Source organism: Artemia sp. Qi Xiang Cuo, chromosome 9 (genome assembly GCF_049724085.1).
Source record: "Artemia sp. Qi Xiang Cuo chromosome 9, ASM4972408v1, whole genome shotgun sequence".
Classification (NCBI taxonomy): Eukaryota; Metazoa; Arthropoda; class Branchiopoda; order Anostraca; family Artemiidae; genus Artemia; species Artemia sp. Qi Xiang Cuo.
The window spans coordinates 30,058,411-30,078,152 of record NC_142802.1 but is presented as its reverse complement, the minus strand read 5'-3'; the positions used below and the strand labels follow the sequence as shown (position 1 = coordinate 30,078,152).

The window sequence follows — 19,742 nt, the reverse complement described above, 5'->3', positions numbered from 1 at the left end:
TGAAATGCCGTTCCTTTTGAAGGACTTCTACGCCATGAACTACAAGTTTGAAATGACTTTTTGTTCCTATCGGTCTCAAATATCCTCATACCTTTACTTGCTGCTTGCCTGTTCTATTTCAGAGGAGGAAACTTAATTTTCCTTTTTTAGATGGCGCTAGTATGTATAGTAATGCATCGTATTCATCGCTTCATAAACAACTCAATAGACTTGCTTCAATGGCAAGTCTCATCCAAGGTATAGACTATATTTCTAGCTACTTTCTCTCCCGTCTTACAAATTCAACACAAGAGCTAAAGATCCAAATAAGGCCCTTTAAATTTGCTTATATTTTTCTTTAGAAGAATTGGCCTATGTCGTTATGCTGTAGAAAAAACGAGGCTGAAGTACAAACAAAGAGTAGGGTAAAAAACCAGTATCCAGTTGAGCAAAATTGTGTAAAACTAACACCCTCACATCTTGTTACCAAAGGGGGGTCAATATATACAAAATTTCTACCAAATCATATTATTGACTTAGGAATAAAGTGAATACACCATTTGATGCCTTTTTTATGCTGATTACAAATATAATAATCATTTCTATTGGAAATGAATTTCAGCCCTGCCCCCTATATATGCCAATTCAGGGTTAGGTTAGGTTGTAGAAATATATACCCTGAATTGGCATATATAGGGGGGGGGGCTGAAATTCATTTCTGATAGAAATGATTACTATATTTGTAATCAGCATAAAAAAAGGCATCAAGTGGTATATTCACTTTATGCATAAGTCAATAATATGATTTGGTAGAAATTTACCTATATTTCTGCAACCTAACCTAACCCTGAATTGGTACATATAGGGGGAGGGGGCGTAAATTCATTTACGAAATAAATGATTATTGTATTCTAAATCATCATAAAAAAGGCATAGAATAGTTTATTCAATTTAGTCCTAAATCAATAATATGATTTGTTATAACTTTACCCATTTTTGTTAGAAATGAATTTTAGCTCCCACCTCTATATATACCAATTCAGGGTATATATTTGCACATTAGGGAGGTGGGGGAAAGTTTAAACTTACCTCTCATTTACATCAGAAATAAAATTGCCCCTAGCCCCCTAATGTGCAAATATATACCCTGAATTAGTATATATAGGGGTGGGGGCTAAAATTCATTCCCGACAAAAATGATTATTATACTCATAAAGAGCTTAAAAAGGGTATCAAGTGGTATATTCACTTCAGTCATAACTCAATAATATGATTTGGTAAATATTTACCAAGAATTGTATATTGATGAATAGCTAAAAATATAAGCTATGCATCAATAGGGTTAATATTAAAATTGTTTAAGATCAAACACATGAAATTCATTTATTGACTTACCTACAAGGACCTCTTTGGAAATACTGATTATCCTATTTTGACATATATATCTTCTCAATGTTTTGGTTTTAGTCACATATTAACAGAAAGCTGATTTTCTTCTGATTCTAAAAATGTATTTTTTATTGCTTGATAGGCTAGGCTATTTGTTCTATAAATCACAAATATTAAATATAATTTTTCTTTTAATTGCTTGTCAAAACAGACCATATTTTTAATTTATGCTGACAAACTATTGGTGAAGCTTCACCAAGAAGGGAGGGCTTTTGTTACTACCCTCACATTGCATCATGCTGTAGTAAAACAGGGGTGGTCCAAAAACCCATCTCTATTGTTGCAGAATACCAAAGAAAAGTGGTCTTTCCCAAAAAGAGGTCTTTTACCCTAGGCTAGCCTATGGTATGACCCCCAGTACTCAGACAGTGCATAATCTCAAAAAAAAATCTTACTTTCCTAAACATTTCTTGAATACTGTTGACAAAAATAGCAATGAATTTTGCAATTCAAAACTTTGCTGTTGACAATCCATGGTATATTCCAATTCAGGGTATATATTTGCACTTTAAGGGGGTGAGGGTGGGTAAATTTGAATTATAAATACAAGCAATTATTATATTTGTAAAGAGCATAAAAAGGCATTGAGTGGTATGTTCACTTTATTTGTAAGTCAATAATATGAACTGCCAAAAATTTACCTAGATGTTTATGATTGGCTGAGAGATTGGTCTAGTTTGAGTTGGCTGATTACAATCCTGGAAACCTTTGTTTTTCAACATTTAAATTTAGACAAAAGTTAAAATAGAGTCTAGTCTATTGAAATATAGTTATTCTGCTCCACAACACATGTCATAGGTTAAATCTGTCTAAAATCAAGGCCAGGCTAAGGCCCCCAGTACTTGACCAGTGCCTATTCTTGGACAGATATTCTAATTATAAATTAACTTGGTGTACATGTATGAGCAGTCCACCACATAAGGAAACATGTTAAAAAAACATTCTTACTTCATAATATGCAAAATAATCTTAGTTAACATATTTTGCATTGGGAGAACCTTTATCTTTATTTATTTCCTTGTATTTCCAGTTTTTTTTTATCACATTTTTCAATATTTATTTGTATTCTCCAAGTCTTGAAAATCATTTATAAACAAACATGCAAGAGCCATCTAGATAATCTAACCTCACTTAACCTAATTTATCACTATTTGCATATTAATATCTTTTTTGTAGATGGATGTGATGGTGTTTGACTTTTGGTAAAATTCTAGTTTAGCTACTCTTTGCTATCTTGGAAAGGGCTTAGGTTAGGGAAATGAAACTTTCAGCAGTGAATTTAGGACTAAAAACATACTCTAGGAAGATATTGCAAAGTTTCTATGTTAAGCCTCTTCTGGTTTCTAACTCTCTTTGTATATAGACTATTTAAAAATGGATAAATGCAGTCAAATCTATGTTTATTTTTTAGAATTTTGTTAAAAAATTGGTACTTTTGTCTTACAGCCACCACACTCAACATTTTGTATTGCAAACATGAGACAATAACTTGTTTTCATGGTCTTTATACCAGACTCTGTTTGTATTTTATGTTTGGCTGAAAAGGAAATTTTTGGCAATCTGTCATCCTTAATTTGCACAATGTGACTTATAAAGCAGTATTGAACCACACTTTTTGTACAACCTACTGTTTGAAATACAGTCAGTCAGCTGGATACCCAAAACAATCCTCAGGCAATTTCTCTGGAAAACGTCTAGTAAATTGTAGTCCAGTTTTTGGAGTGCCCATGCTTCAGAACCATATTTGACACTGTCATCAATGCGGCTTTCAATATTCTAATCTTGGTTTGCACAACAATCTTCCTATTCTTCAAAATTTTGCAACTATGAAAAAAAGAACACCCTGAGACTTGGCTATTCTATTTAAAGCATCTTAACTGCTCCCACAATCTTTACTAATAATAATACCAAGGTAAATAAAGCTATCCACTTGATCGATCTTTTCGTTACCCAAAGTCACCTTTTCATCTTCACTTATTCCTAGCCTTAGCAACTCAGTCTTCTTAACAATAATAACATTAAAGAAAGTAGGCAGCAAGGGTATTTGGAGATGGTAGATCAATCTTCTTTTTAGAATCAACAGATGTAAAAAGTGGAGTGCCCCAACAAATGGTTTTGGGTCCAATTTTATTTAATATTTTCATCAACAATATGCCTTTAATCCTAGAGAACAAAATTTGCTTGTATGCTTTCAATCATAGAGAACAAAATCTGCTTGTATGCCTTCAATCATAGAGAACAAAATTTGCTTGTATTACCTTAAATCACACTTGCTAGCGATAGGACAAATCCTGTGTCCGCCAGCTTCAGTGATGATAGTTAATCATCATCTTTGGCGTCCCAAATGGTGCACCACGGTTTGTTGAGCCACTCCCTATCCACTGATGACTTGAACGCATCCACGCTGGTAGAGGTTACTGTTTTTTCACTAAGGGAGTTCCACAAGCTGACAACTCTATTTGAGAAGAACTTGCTCCTTAGTCTGGTGTTGGCTCGTTTCCGGAAAAGCTTTTGAGAATTACCACGAGTTCTATTTGAATTGTCTAGTTGGAAAAGGCCAGGAATGGTATCCTCAGCATTTAGAAGCTTGTATGCTGTTATCACATTGCCTTGTTTGCGACAATATGTTAGAGATGGTATTCTAAGCTTACAGAGACGGGATGGATAAGGGACATCATAGAGGTCTCTAATACATTTTGATGCCCTCCTCTGGACTGATTCTAGAGCTGCTTGGTCTGTCTTATTGATTGGGCATGCGATACACATTCCAAACTCTAGCCTTGGTTGAACTAGACTCTTGTATAGTTTTGTCATAACAATTGGAGATCTGCTAGTGACCATTCTTTGATTAAGCCAAGAGTCTGATTAGCCTTTGCAACAGTTGCTTGTGCATGAATATGAAAATTCATTTTGTCATCTACCAGGACACCAAGATCTCTCTCCATGTGGCTGCTGAAAATAGCATTACAGGACCCATCCCTACAATCCATATAGTACTGAGTGTGTGGGTTTTTCTTCCCAAGGTGGAGAGTCTTGCATTTTGATGCGTTGAATTCAAGCCTCCAAATATTAGTCCAGTGAGTGAATGTATTGAGGTCCAGTTGGATCAACTTAATATTCTCCACTGTGTCTGCACGACCGATAAGTTTTTAGTCATCAGTGTAGAGGCTTACTTTGTTATTTAGGATTTTTGGCACGTCATTTATATATATATATAAATAAAGTTGGACCCAAAACTTTGCCCTGGGGGACACCACTTCCAACAGCGGCCACCTCGGAAAAAAACGTCCTTCCATCCTTGCCAAATACTTTAACTGTCTGTTTCCTATCTGTTAAGAACTGCATCACCCACTCAACCACACCACCACTCACCCCAATAGCTTGGAGCTTGATTCAAAGTCTTTTATGGCAGACTTTGTCAAGACTTTGTTGTATGCAGATGATTCTAAAATAATTGGTCCTGTCCATGACCCACAATGTACCATAGACATCCAAGCTGATCTTGTTGTACTCTAAAAGTTTACAAAATTCTGGTGGCTTGAATTGAATACTCAGAAATGCAGTCATTCATTTTGGAGAAAATAATTATCTGTGCCAGTATTATATGGAATCCAGCAATGGTTCAAAACAGCCACTCATAAATGCAGTATTTGATGGAATCCAGCAATGGTTCAAAACAGCCACTCAGAAATGCAGAGTCATTCATTTTGGAGCAATTGAATTTCTGTGCCAATATTTTATGGAATCCAGCAATGATTCAAAACAGCCACTCATATGCAGTCATAGCAAAAAAGATCTGGGAGTCTTGATTGATGATGTTGACAAAGACTGGCGCAGGAAAGCTTGGCTCACAGTATAGGATGCACCTTACAAGTTGTCACCATCATCATTGACTAGCGTTCACAGGACTTGTCCTTATTGCCAGGAAGTGTGATTTAAGGTAATTAATTTTCAAGCCTATTCTAGCACCCTGAACACACAAAATCCCTAAAAGCTCATTAATTTTGCTCACACTTTCATCTAGGATGCTTGAATTATCAACAGAATCTAATCCCAGGAAAGTTTTTCTTCCCCATTTTATTTTGTGTTTTCCCTTTGCCTTTCCTGTACTCCTTAAGACAAAGTCCATCAAAATGATCCATATAAAGGGTATAGAACACAAACCTGCTTCATTCCTGATTCAATACAAAACCTACTGCTAACTTCATTTCCTATCTTAACTCCAGCAGTGTTATTCTTGTTCATAACACTTGTCACTTTAATGTATTTGTCTGGTATAGCATACAGGGATAAAATCTTCAGTAAAGCTCTTCTATCAATAAAATTGAATGCTTGCTCATAATCTATAAAACTGAAAATTAAAGTTGTTTGATAACTCAGGCACTTCTCAATTATTAACCTAAGAGTGAAAATTTGGTTGACAACATCCTCAACCCTTCCTAAAACTGCTCTGTTCTTCTCAAAAAACTTTGTCTACAGCATCTCTCAGTCTAAAAAGTATCATATTACTAAGAAATTTGCTTCCTATATATACCAGGCTAATGTCTGTATAATTACCATGCTCACTTGTACCGCTCACTATTGAGGTATCAAATTGCTTTGAACTCCTTGGCATACTTAGCAGCAGTGAAGACGCCTGGAAGTATTTTAAATTGCAGACAAGCAAAACAGCACAACTGGAGCTTGACAAGAGAGGTTTTCCAAAAAAAATCTTGGCTAACAAATGAAACACTGAAGGTTATAGAGCAAAGACAGAGGGTCAAGACTCCTTGGGGAAATGGTCACGTATCAGAGTCTTAATGGAGTGTGAAACAATCTCATTCATTGGGACCGAACTCAGTTTGTTACAAGTAAAGATGTTGAAATTTAATTAGCAGCAAAAAAAAAAGACATGGATAGCCTATTCAAGCATCTCTGAGATCTGACAAAAAATAAAACTCCCACATTGGGACCTGTCCTATCCATGGGGAGGACAGTCGTCTCTGATGAGGGGACTTGTCTTTACAGGTGGAAGGACCACTTCTGCTTGCTCTTAAATAATACTAGCCCATCTGTCCCTCCAAATAATAGTTCCAGCCAATCTACTAGTCAAAGATCTGAAGCAGATGTTTCTCTATAAGAGCCTTTCAGCCCATCGGAAATTGGAAACGCAGTTAAAAGGCTCAAGAATCGATCTTGCAGCTTTTACCTGCTGGATATTGAGACATCTATTAGATATTAAATAGAGTCAACAGGAAGTGCAAGGTCATCTACAAAGTTAATATTGGTCAGAACTTGATCTCTACCATAAATTATAGACCAAAAGGCAAGAAATCAATTGTTTGAGTCATGTCATAATCCATGACACAATTAAACAAATCAGGGGCAGCAGCATGCCCTTGTTGCCCACTAGTTTTGGTGGCTATTTGTGACCTCTGCTTGTCATTTGAATACTGCTAAACAGTTGACGATATTTGACTTGCAGTCTAGTGGTATTGAATAATAGCCATACACATTTAGGGTCAAGAGGATCAGAGACAGCCTTGAAGTTAACAAAGACTGTATAAATATATAACAAACAAAGGCTATATAATATATAAATATATGCCCCTCCAACACCGCTTTTCCTCCCCTTTATAAGCTTTTTAGTTGAAAAGTAGACATGTTACATCTTTTGAAGTAGACTCATACATGAATTTTAAAATCAGTATTATTAGAGCTTAAAAAAAGGGCTTGGATTCTTCAACATTTTTTCCTGGATCCAAAAATTGAACATTAAATTGAAAAAACAACCTTAGTATGGAAGTTTAAAAATTTGCTTTGCATGTGATCATCGCATTGAAGGTCACACAACGAATTTCAATAATAATAAGTGTCATGGATGGGTATCGAAACAATGGAATATGAAGGTACAAAACTAATGAAATTTATGTTCAAAATGTTTAATTTTGAGGGGTACTGCAGTATAAACCTATGAGAAGAAGGGGGTCTGCAGAATTTATGTTAGATGAATGAGGGATTTTATTTCTATAGAATAGAGCACTTTCTAAGTTTTAAAATCTTGTGTATAGGCCTACACATAGCTACTCTTAAAGACTATCTATATTTAAAAAATTCGTTGGAGTTGAAATTGGCTTATTTCCTATTTCTTCCACCCCCCCCTCAATTCCGGCTTGGTTGATAACTCTTGTTTGAAACTTTTGTCAGCAGATTTCGTTTGTTGGTTAATTGTGGCTTTGAAGTTTTATTTTCATAGTAGCTTGTAATAGATACATTGATGGTATAGACTGGATTCGAAATGGGGCTTCTCGTTGTAAAATCGAGACATTTATGACGTTTACTTTAATTGTATTTGAAGCTGATGCAGTAAATTATGAGTTTTTTTTCTCTTCTAAGATGGTCGAAGCATTCTGAAATTGCACTGAATGGGTCCCCTATGCAAAACTATAGGTGATATAGGTAATTTTAATTCTATAAAAGGTGATATAGGTAATTTTAATTCTATAGCCATTATTATAAAATAACTACTGAAGCTGTTCCCGCTTTTGGTGATTAAGATAGTTATATCTTGCTGTAAGGTGTCATTAGACATTTTAGACTATTATTATGACTTTTATTTACTGGCGACGGAGTGACAGCTTTTCCTGGCAAGACTGAGGAAAGGTTAGTTAAAAAAAATATAATAATTACTGTAATAGTTGAAAGTAGACCCCGGGGCCGCGGCGGCGGATCAACCGAATGCCGCCGACGAGAGGCCCGATCGAACGCCACCGAAGTGTCGCAACGCCGTCGGCGTGACGCAGGCGCGCTGCTGCCAGCAGAGGCAGCGGCGTTCGGTCGACTTCAAATTTATTTTGCGGTAATTCTTTATTGCTTCAACCGTAAATCGGAGCTTTTCCATCTCGTGTGGTTTAGTATTTCGATTTTCCTGATCAGAAACCAAGCAGGGCTTGCACTATCCCTAAATTTTCGGGTATTTCCCCGAAAATCTATGCGTCACCCCGAAAAAAAAAATTAGTTCCCCGAAAATCACGCAATCATGGTGCCACACCTAGCGATTTATCACCAGTGACTTTCCCTGCCAAATATTACTTTGCATACCATAATCCTTCACTACTCTCTTGTTCATTAATTTTCGTCTCTTTTGTTACTTTGCATAAAAACCAGACAGATGCAATATGCAATTGCAAATATTGCAATATACACAGTTCTTCATATGTTGAGAAAAAAAGTATCGTCTTTATGAAATGAGTTTAAATCATTTCAAATGCAGTTTCCCAATCGCTATTTTGTACATCATTCGTAGTCAAGAATTTATTTTCAAGTTGAATAGAACTATAGAACGCATTCACTGCTATACAGCTTCAGCCTTCAGTTGGATTTTGAAATTGACAAGCGAGATTTTTTTTTGTTGTTTTTAGATAAGATTTTCTGAATATTTAATACTCAATTGTCGAACGGCATAGAAAATACAATCTTGTTTCTGAAACATTTTTACCCCCCCCCCCAAAAAAACAACCTTCTATTGAGACAAAATTTAGCTATAGACTAAGCTATGTACAAGGTGGGGGAATTAAGGATTGAACCGGAAGTTACCCCAAAAATATGATTCATAAATAAATTGTAAATTACTGCTAATAGGGGGGGGGATAGGGGGCAATCATTTTAAAATGATAATACCTCATTTTTTTTATTGAAAGCAGGGATGCCAAAAAGATAATTATTTTGTTCATTTAAAGTGGAGACAGAAGAAAATGATATCAAATTCCCTGGGAAACCATTGAAATATTTCGATAGACTCCCCCAATATTTTGATAGACCCCCCATTAGGACTTGTTCATTGTCTGGGGTATTTTGCAATTTTACATAGGCTACTGGCCTAATTTGGCTTTTGTGTGTGCTCTCTTTTAATTAGATTCTTTGGATCTTATTGAACGCCACGGCGAATCTAGGACTCAGTGTTCTAATAATTTGAGGCATATCTAAATAATTTCGAGATTTTTGTTGCTGTCTTTGTACCCCTTGTACTCATACCCTGAATTTTTTTTTCAAGGAACAATAAGCTGTTTAACGTTAATTTGCGTGTTTGTTTGAACCATATAGTGACCTAGTTAATTATTAAGTAAATTATTTTTCTAATGAAAGCTGAGACGGTATCCTATCAAGGTGGTATCCCGGGGGGGGGGGTAGGGAGGTATTACATTTAAATGATAATATCTCGAATTTTTTTTTTATTGAAAGCAGGGATCCCAAAAAGTGAATTTTTTTTTCAATTTAAAGCAGAGACGGCATTTTATCAAGGTGGTATCCAGAGGGGGGGGATAGTGAGCTATCATATTTAAATGATAATACCTCGATTTTTTTTTAAGCAGGGGTGCCAATAAGTTAATTATTTTTTTATTTAAAGCAGAGACGGTATCCTATCAAGATGGTATCCAGAGGGGGGGGGGCATAGGGAGTTATTTTATTTAAATGATGGTACCTTGTTTTTTTTTGTTTTTTTTTGGAAAGCAGGGAAGACAAAAAGTTTAAAAGTTGAAAAAATTTAACAAGATTTTCGTGAGTTATACTTAATACAGCACTCGCATGGTTTTGTCGTCCAAAGGGAAAGGGACATATGCGTCCAACCCGTTTTTTTTTTCTTATTGATGAAACGGTTCAACGTTCTTACATATCTACAGTGGTTTAAAAAATTCGATCACCCCACAAATGATTACCAAAAATATGCACAAATATATCAAATGTAACATTTGGAATATTATAACACTTTTTTCAAACCTTTGAAGAAAAGCAAAAAAGGCTAAATACCCGTTACTACGCTTGCAAGCTATTTTAAAAAGAAACTCTTCGGAGATTTCCATGGAAATTACCATAGCAGAAGCTTTGATCCTGGGTGGGGATCAAAGAGGAGTCTTTGAGTATTTTGACCACAGGTGACTTATTGTTGCGACTTTCTTAAATTTGGTAATTTTTGTGAGCATTTGGAAATCAAAGCTTAAACTCAATAACTGATAATCAGTGGCCTAACATTTAGCTTGGATTAAAAGTTACGAACTAGGATGAAAATCTCAACGTCTTCATAGAGTTGCTTAATTCGGCTTATTATTTCACTTAATTACATTTAAAACAGAAAAGCGTTTCATTTGTTACCTAATAATATAGCACGGACTTCATTTTTCTTCATACCGAATAAACCATTAAGTGTTTTTTGTTTCATTGTAATTGAAGTGTTCTCATGTGAAGTGTTCATTATGTATTTTCAATTTGATAAATTTACTCATTTTAGATGCAGTTTATAATTTGACTAATATTAGGTATTTATCAGTTTATAATTTGGAACGAATCCCGAAAAGAAAAAATGAATAATATCCAAAAGAGCAGCCAAAAGCAATAAAACAGCAGCAGTTCAGCCTTAGCCTACATGACATATATTCTATAAAGAAGCCAAAAGAAAATTTAAAATGCATTTTTTTAAATTGTTATTAAAAACCAGTTTTTAATACAAGAAGGCTTCCTAGGAATCCAAAAGAGCAAAAAAAACAATCAATATCAAAGTCGTCCATTTCAACTTTTTTGACAAAACAGACTGTTTGACAAAACTGTTTTGACAAACAAGGTGACAAAACAGATATAGGCAAAGGGCATTATGAAAAAATTAAGCTTCTAAGTTCAAAGTTTTTACTCAGATTTTGTGATAGTATTTGTGATACGGTATTTGAAGTTTTGTATGCAGTGGGAGAGGGGGGCCATACCCTAAAACCAGTAGCCTCTCACTCGTTCGGAATAGCCCCCACCACGGGGCGAAAGCGGATAGCGTAGGGGCTAGTCCGGACGGGATAAATATTTCAGCTATTTATTTGAAAAACAACGTAAAAAACACAAAATGACCAGATTTTCAACTATATAAGCATAAATGGACAAATTCATCACTTAACATTGTAGGCAGAGAGGTCGTATCCAAATACTAGGCCTCTCACTGACCTTCCAGTTCCTCCTGTGAATTGAAGGACTGGGAGTCTAAGCTCAATATCAGTTTGGTCTATCTCTGCTCTATCAATTCGCTCAGTGAATATAAATTTCTCGCCACTTCGCGCAGAAAATTCACCGTAGCGCATTCGTTCCTAATTTCTACGATTTCTCCTGTATAGAAAATTGCAGAATTTCCTTTTTTTTCAACAGAGAACCTCACTAAAACAAAATCTCCAAGACTGTATTCCATTGCTTCGTTTTCCTGCTCACTCCCGATGTGCAGTGACTCATCGGAGCCTTCATTCGCACGAGAAAACTCCTCTTCGTCCTTGCTACTAACTGTCTCTGTTTGTTTCCGAGGCTTCTTTGCTTTCTTCACTTGTGCTGGGACCTTTGCCTTTTCGAAGCTTTTGCCTGAGCTTCAAGCTGGTTATTCTCTGGAGTGTCTGTCAGGATCCTGGTCCTTCCGCGCCTCCTAGCGCCGCACACCTGCCGCACAATGGTGGTTTTGGGATATGGCCTCGCCGCTTCCGGTGTCTTTGAACTGGAGCTTGACTCTTTGGCAGTGCTCGCCTCCTTCGCTGAGCCAGCTGCGTCCTATTGTGATGCTAGCCTTTTAGCTTGCAGCAAAAGGTCCTCCCTCCTGTGGTTCAGCTCTGTCAGTGACACGTTCCGGGAGAAAATCAGACTCTCTAACCACGTCCGGGTTTAATGGCCATATGCCAGTCTTGACAAACACAGCAGTTATGTTTTGATGATTGAGCTTGTGAATAAATGGCACTTTCGAAAGTTGTGTGACTTCATGCACCAATATCCTTTGGTTTTGCTGAAGCCACAAATCATAGGACTCTTTGACATCGTGTTTCAAAGGACTATAAACCGACACGTCTAGTGGTTGAAGGCGATGTGAACAGTCGGGCGGGAATGTGACAAGATGGATCCCGTTCTCCTTGCAGAAATTGACTGCGTTAAGTGTTATGGGTAGATCATGTGGGTCGATATAAAACCGTAAAGGATTTTCAGGATGTGGGTGGTCGTACTGTTTAATATTAGGACAATACAAGTAACCTTTTTCAGCAATCATATTAACTCTAAGAGGACATAGTCCTACACACCCAGGGGGGCCGTCTCGGACCATCTTGTCCAAGGTTTTATTGCTGTGACAAATAGACCCCGGATGTCTTATCTGTCCACTAGCGCTCACCACACAGACCCTAGTGACTTTCTTGCCTCTTTCTGCTGATAAGGTGTGTTGGATCTGTGTCGTTCCTTTCTTCGCAACGATGCATGATGCTTGCACACCGGTAAGTAGCCCTGTCTCATCGCAGTTCCAAATCCGGGTTGGTCCAAACTGGTAACGTACATAAAGCGACTTCAAGTTCTCAAAAACTGCTTCACAACTGGAGCATTGAATCCAGCCGCTCTTGCTTGGCTGGTATTTTCTGGACTTCGTGTTGAAGGTTCCGAGTTCCACCGCATTAAGCTTTTGAACCAATCTAAGCCAGCCATCTCCTCTTTAGCCCAAGTTTCGGGGACTTTCATAGAAAGCATCTGTGCCCAGTCATATGCCAACTTTCGGACAGCCTTTGGTATCAGCCCTTGGTTCATTAGACTGCATTTCTGAAGGTATTTGCTGAGCTCTCTCTCTCTCTTGTTCTTGAGTAAATACTGTCCGCAGTGGGGCCCCAATCACCTCGAAAAGTGCTTCCTCCGTTGCGCGGACTGTCTTAACGCCGTCTTTTTCCATTTCGGAAATGCAATTCTTCACACGTTTTACAGCATCAAATATTGTCGATTTTTTTAGTGAGAACTCTTCCGCAGCTTTCCCAAAAGTTAGTCTTCCCGCCAATACAGACTGCACGGCCTTTTTAAGTTTCTCCTGGTCGGGACGGCCACAACCAGTTCCCGTGTAAGTTAGAACCATTTCGAAAAAAGAGGGGGTCAGTGGCTCGAAAGGGATAGATTAGTATCCCTTAAAGTTATGAATGTTAGATTATCTTCGTCAAAAGACTGTTACAAAGGGGGTTCAGAAATATAATTACAACGAAGGATTAACAAATACAAACGATCTTATTGGTTGGCAAGGAAGCAATATATTGTAGGTTGTTAAGTGGAAATACAGGGTCAAATATCTTTCGGTTCTAGGGGGGCTGATTTATCTAATTCCATCGATTATCTTAGCCAAATCTTTGTAAAATATAACGGTAAAAGAAAAGGACACAGAAAAGATGAAAATGCTGCTTTTTTTAGTGCCACAACTCTCATGAACAGAATTGAAAGCATACCTTTATGCAACTTTTCAATATCGAGGACTACCGATTATGTTGTTTTATAATGCATTAGTAGAAGAGAAAGGAACAAAAAGAGAGTAGAAACTGCTTTTTAACACTAAATAACTTATATATATATATATATACATATATAGATAAATTTCAGAATCTGCAAAGTTGCAGGTCTCAGTTATCTTTAGTCAGTAAGGGGTGAAACCGAACGCTTAAAAATTCGTTCGGAATAGCCTTTAAATTTTTGTTCGGAATCGCCCCAGACCACAGTTCATATAATTATCCAGTAAGCTTATCGCAGATCATTTCTGGTCTTCGTTCTCGGTGCGAACAAAAAGCTCCTCCCACTTCTTTCTGCATTAGCGGGTTAGTCTGTTTCCGGTTGTTTCCAACAAAGTGCATTGTTCGTAATAGCGGGTTTCAACTTGTTTCCAATTAGATCACAGTCCGACTTGTCTACCCGTGAAAAGATCTGATGCCGCCTATGTTTCTATCTGCAAAAACGTTCTCTGGAGCACTCGCACCTTGGTCCAGGTTTTTATAATGGGTGAGATAGGGAAAGATCATACTGGATAATTATATAAACTGTGCCACAGACAGACAAAAAAAAATTAAATGGCGGCCGTGGTCAAACCCGTCGGCCGATCAAAATTAAAATCACACACCATACAGACCAAGTATTAGCAAACCCTACTTCAAAAACACAGCGCTAGATATATAAATCGGCTTTACACCTATTTCCCCAAAATGCTGGCTCCATAGGTACTAAGCTAACAAAAAAAAACTTCAAGGACTGCAACAAAATGGTATTCCACCTCCGGTGAATAGAAATACTACTTGGCGCGCCTGCGATGTCCTCTATAGTGACTTTTTAGAGCATACAAGTTGCAGGCTAGGTGTTGAAAAATTTGGAGGTCCGGTTTTGCCGCCGTGCGGGAGCGCCCCCCTCTCCCCTATTGCTCGATGAAAAAAACTACTAATTTTGATAATTATTTTTGTTAAGAGTACATCGCTAATAGATACTTCAACTACTCGTGTTATACAAGGGTTCTGAAACGCCACAGCCATTTCGTTTCTACCAGATTTCTACTTCTCTTGATGAATAACGAAGGAGACCAGTTTCCAGCCAGCGACTTGTGAATTTTTGAACTCATGAATAGGCTCGAATCTGTTGTAAATTTAAGCTGTGATTTGAGAAAGACTGATGAAAACATTAATGTTTGCGGTCAACATTGATCGCCTCCCCCTACCTCCTTTGAAGCAGGGTGATGATTCTAAGTGCCTCCAGTTGGAAATTGGAGGAGAGTTACGATTTGATCGTACTCTGTATTTCTCTATTTTATTAATTTTGAATAGATATCAGTGACCCCAATTCACGAAAATGGTGAGGGTAAGGGCAAAAGGTTTTCTTGATTTTCTTTAAAATGAAGATACACAATGGCATATATTAAAATCTAGGGCAGACTTGTGTCTTTTCATTTTTAAAAATCGAAATATCTAGCCCTACACGTTTTTTTTAAACTTATAAGGGAAATTGCCCCCCCCTCCTCCGGTTGCCCCAATTGGTCTCTCATAGGTACTTGTTTTACTGAAAATCGTAAGCCAGGAATGTGGAATTCTGTATAACCTCATTTTCATGCTTTCCAAATACGGTTAACCAGAAGCGGCATTATGAAAAAGAGTTAACATTATTTCTTCCCCTATATCAATACCAAAATGGAATTAAGAAAGTCCCCTAAACTAGCCAGGTTATTAAAGTTAATTCTTGATGGAATCTAATAAAGTATAAAAATTAGATCTAGAACCATGTTTCCCGAGTGGCAGTAAGGTACAATTCTTTCATGTTTTGATGGAAATAATTTTCTATGCCCCCTCTCTCCCTCTTGCTGGAGTAATCTTCTGATACTCTCCCCTACACACACTCATCAATTCGATCAATGTGCCCTAGTACGGTTTATGAGGAGACCTCACTAGTCTCCGCCGAACAGAAATAGAAATGACCTGATAGTTCAGTTATGCCTCATAAAGAACGCTTTGCTCAATTGCAATTGTGAAGAGACTCATCCTCTATGTTTTTTATTGGGTACTGGTGCATTATATATAACTCAGCGCTATAGACTGTACAAGGAAACCAGACATGGAAACCTTTCAAACGGGTATTTGCTAGTTAAATTGATTGCAAACCATGATTTCTCATTGCGTTTACTATATTCAAACTGTTGTTTTTTGGGGTTTAGGGGGGAAGGTACTTAGATTAGGTTACGTATTTGTTATATGCTATGATTAACCCCCCCCCCCCCCACCTCCTAATGTGCAATTATATAGCCCAAATTTGTTTCTAAACTATTATATATTCATCCTATTTTATTTCATTAGTATTAACCAAACTTGACTTCTTTCGTGTGCTATATATATAATGCACCAGTACCTTTTATTGTCTCACTAGCTGATTTTATCAAGTTTTCTCAATATGATCATGATCAGTGATTAAGACTCTTTTCATTTGATCAATAAACATCTCATATTTCTGTTTAGCGGCAGTGTTTAATAAGGCATATTATTAGCACCTCTACGGTATTTTATTTACAATTAAAAGTCATAACGCCCTTAGGTCTCAATCTAGTGTGTCTAGATCCGGGTTTAGCGCTTGAAGAATTTTTTTTTTTTTCAGATTTAGACGCTGCCAAGAGGAAAAATCCGGGAGCCGGAGGCCATTATCGTTCTAAAATTGTTTGCTATTTTTTTGTCTGGTTTCAGCCTGCAATGACTTACAATTTTTTTTTGTCGTCTTTGTATAATTTTCTGTAATATTTTGTCCAAGATATTATTTTGTTGACGGGTAGACGGTGTCTTGGAGCTTATTTAGTATTTGCGATTGTTGCTTGTCACACTAATTTTGAATTTTCATAGGAAGTTTCTCTAATTTTATTTTATCCAATGATGTTTTGGCAGATACCACTTACTTAGTGAAGCTTAAGTACTTACAAATAAAAGGGATTAAATATTCTGGAAAACAAGGCTGAATTACTCATTTTTATTGTTATTATGCTTGATCAAAACTGAGTAAGATTCTCTCTATTTTGGAACAGACTAACCTTACGGTAGTAAGAATTTCATTTTTGAAATAAATTATTCCTATATAGGACTGCCTATTTGTTTAAGATTTAAAACATCTATCAGCACTTAAAAAAAATGTTTTGTTTTCAGTGAAGTGGAAATGGCACTCCGTTCATACGTTTCATTTTTTGTTTTCAAATTGACCCTCCCCCGGAAATATGGGCCCCGAAAAATTTTTGCATGCATGCCTGCCATCCTTACAAAGCATCATGCATAGGTACACACAGGTTTGGCCGTTAATGGAGGTGGGTCTGACCCTCAAGACTATGACATCCGTTGCTCTGGAGCTAAGGCTATGATGCAATTTAGCTCTAAAAAAATTTGCTTTTTCAATGTTGTTAACTTAAAAACGCTTTTAAAACATTATTTTTTCGAAGACAAGTAGAGCAATGTTTCTAAGACAAGCAGCAGTAAAGCCATATAATAATTCAAACTTGAAACGAACAGAAATTGCTATCAATATCAGAAACTCAAAACGAAGAGAAATTGAAATGAATAATCATATCAGACATAAAGATGGCAGATGCTGCTACAGATAAATAAACGAAATCCTAAAACGAACATATATTAAAAACCAAAAAAGAGTCCAGAATAAGGAGTCGTAGCTGATCGGGAAAAAAAAATTTGAGCTAGTTTTTATGCAAAACATTTTATATAAGCTTTTTTTCCATGCACAAGGGCCCTCCTGACACAACTGCTTATGGGTATAAGTTTCAAGCTTTTTTAGAAAAAAAATGGTTGTTCCTCTCTCCGACGAAACCTATAATTAAGAGACAACATATTTTGGCACTCTTATTTCTTACATTAAAATAAAATATTTGAAGGCCTCTTGCGCACCCCAAAAAGCTTCTTGAAAGGTGTAGCTCGATCTCCCCAGCTGTTCCCGAGATATTACAGGTACACAGTTTGGATAGCCTAGGTCAATTTACTATCTTTAGATTTTTCTCACTCTTCCCCGTGGATAGATTTAAAATTCCACTGGGTTAATAGTGCCAAAAATATTAGGTGGATCGGAGACATACATTTGTGGCCTAATATTGGTTCGTTGGTTTGCATTTTTTTGGGGGGGGGGGCTTTGGGTTCCCAATAACAAAAAAGATAATTATATTTGAATAAAAAGTGCCCAAGAATTCGTAAAAATTTAGGATTTCAGGGAAGGACTGCTGAGACCCCCAATGTACGTCTCTGGCCCTACGTCCCCTCTATCAGCGCAAAATATGAAGTCCGTTACCTCCTAACCCTCCAACACTCTAAAAGTTTCAACTGAAGTTTCCCTTCCAAGATTTTTCTGAGGGGTTGCAAATATGCCACTTTGATAACCTGGACATTTATTTTCGTTCAGTTCACCTCTACCCCACGGCCCAAGTCATAATTTGAGGTCAACTTGGCCCCTGAGATAATGCAGATACGCTATTTTGGTAATCTAGGAACATGATTTCTTTCCGTCCACATCGCTGCTCAACCAGGAATCGGTTTTGGTCCAACAGAGGATCGTGATGCCAAAGTTATTCTATCGCCAACAGTACCTGAAAGTTTCAACTTGATCCGCTTGATCATTCCCGAGATATTGCAGATAATGTGAAAGCTCGGGTGTACTTAGCTTCTATTTATTTACTCAGGCCCCTATGTCATTTCTAGAGAATATCTTTGGGAAACTCCGGGAATTTTTAGCCTAGCGAATCCTAAGAGCACCAAGCTGATCGGACAACCAGGACCAAACATGAACACATCTTCTACTATCTGTAGCTTACTTGCGAACAGCGTGTAATTTTTGTTGCTTAGGTCATTACCCCTGGGGCTATGGGGATAATGTCGAGCCTGGAGGCACACTTATTATATCTTCTGACACTTCTGAACAAAATAACCACGTATATTTTAATACGGAAGGGGGGTCAGGGAGGGCTGGGTTGTGGAAATAGGCATGGAGGTAGGCTGAATGTCCCCCTATCACTTTTGGGCCTTAAAAAGGACGCTAGCACTTTCAATTTCTAATTCAGCATGCCCCTTCCCAAGTTTCTGGGATCCATTTAAAGTGGGAGGAGAAAAAGTTTTTTGGCTTTTGTTGGGGCTTGAACGAAACCAATATTTTCTAAATTTTCCTTCTGCATTGGGGTCTTCTTGATCTGTAAACATAAGGATGTAAGCTTCGAGCTGATAGGAAAAAAAGGTTTTTGGTCACTTTTTGGGGGAGGGACCGTGCCCAGAAGCATTTCTTTGGTACATTAGGTTCTTTCTGACCGAAGGACATTTGACTGTAAGTTTCAAACTGATCAGGGGTAGAAAGTTTCTTTTTGCTTGTTTTTAGGCCCCTTACACCTTTCTAACAACAAACCTTGGGGTTTCTTTGACCCAGAGAACGGTCCGTGAAAGTATCGAGCAATTGGACACCAGAAATAAACATTTCCACCATTGCCATCATAAATCCTATCAGTAAACAGTGGGCAATTTAGATAATTAACGGCTCTTGACCCAGGGGCTGTGGGAGATATATCGCCCCGGAGACATATTGATTCGACCTTTTGACAATTCTAAACAAAATGGTTATCTCAAAATTTGATTAGATGTATTGAAGGATTACGATGGGGCGGGTAGCAAAAAGAGCACGGGAGGTAGCTGGTTGCTTTCCAATCATGTTTGATCCTTAAAAGGGCAATAAAAATTTAAGCTTCCAACAGAATGTAAAAACTCCCCCTAAGTTTCTACGATCTTCCCTTCCACAGGAAATGACCGAAAATAAACACACACATGGAAGGCATATTGATCTTCAGCGATGCCTCTGAAGTAAATTGTTAGGATTACCATAAGTAATTCATTGCTGCGTATGTAATGAACGTTTTCTTTTCGAGGGGGGGGGGATGGAGGTTGCTTCTGGCCACATTTTGACGAAATGTTTTTTATGGATTCCTTTAGGTTACTCTCAAGGCACTGGGAGGACTTTTCCATCTTCCCTGCGGGCAGGCATGATGT

General features: G+C 37.4%; 1 protein-coding gene across 2 annotated transcripts in view; it reads left to right on the top strand.

The window, feature by feature from the left end:
• The first annotated feature begins 200 nt into the window (after window positions 1-200).
• LOC148948546 (aryl hydrocarbon receptor nuclear translocator homolog) overlaps window positions 201-19,742 on the top strand; it is a 207,094-nt gene continuing 187,552 nt past the window's right edge. For both annotated transcript variants that reach the window (XM_089094455.1, XM_089094454.1), the window contains exon 1: window positions 201-237. In XM_089094455.1, coding sequence (XP_088950581.1) covers window positions 219-237 — 19 coding nt within the window. In that variant the 5' untranslated portion in view covers window positions 201-218. The remainder of the gene's footprint in view (window positions 238-19,742) is intronic.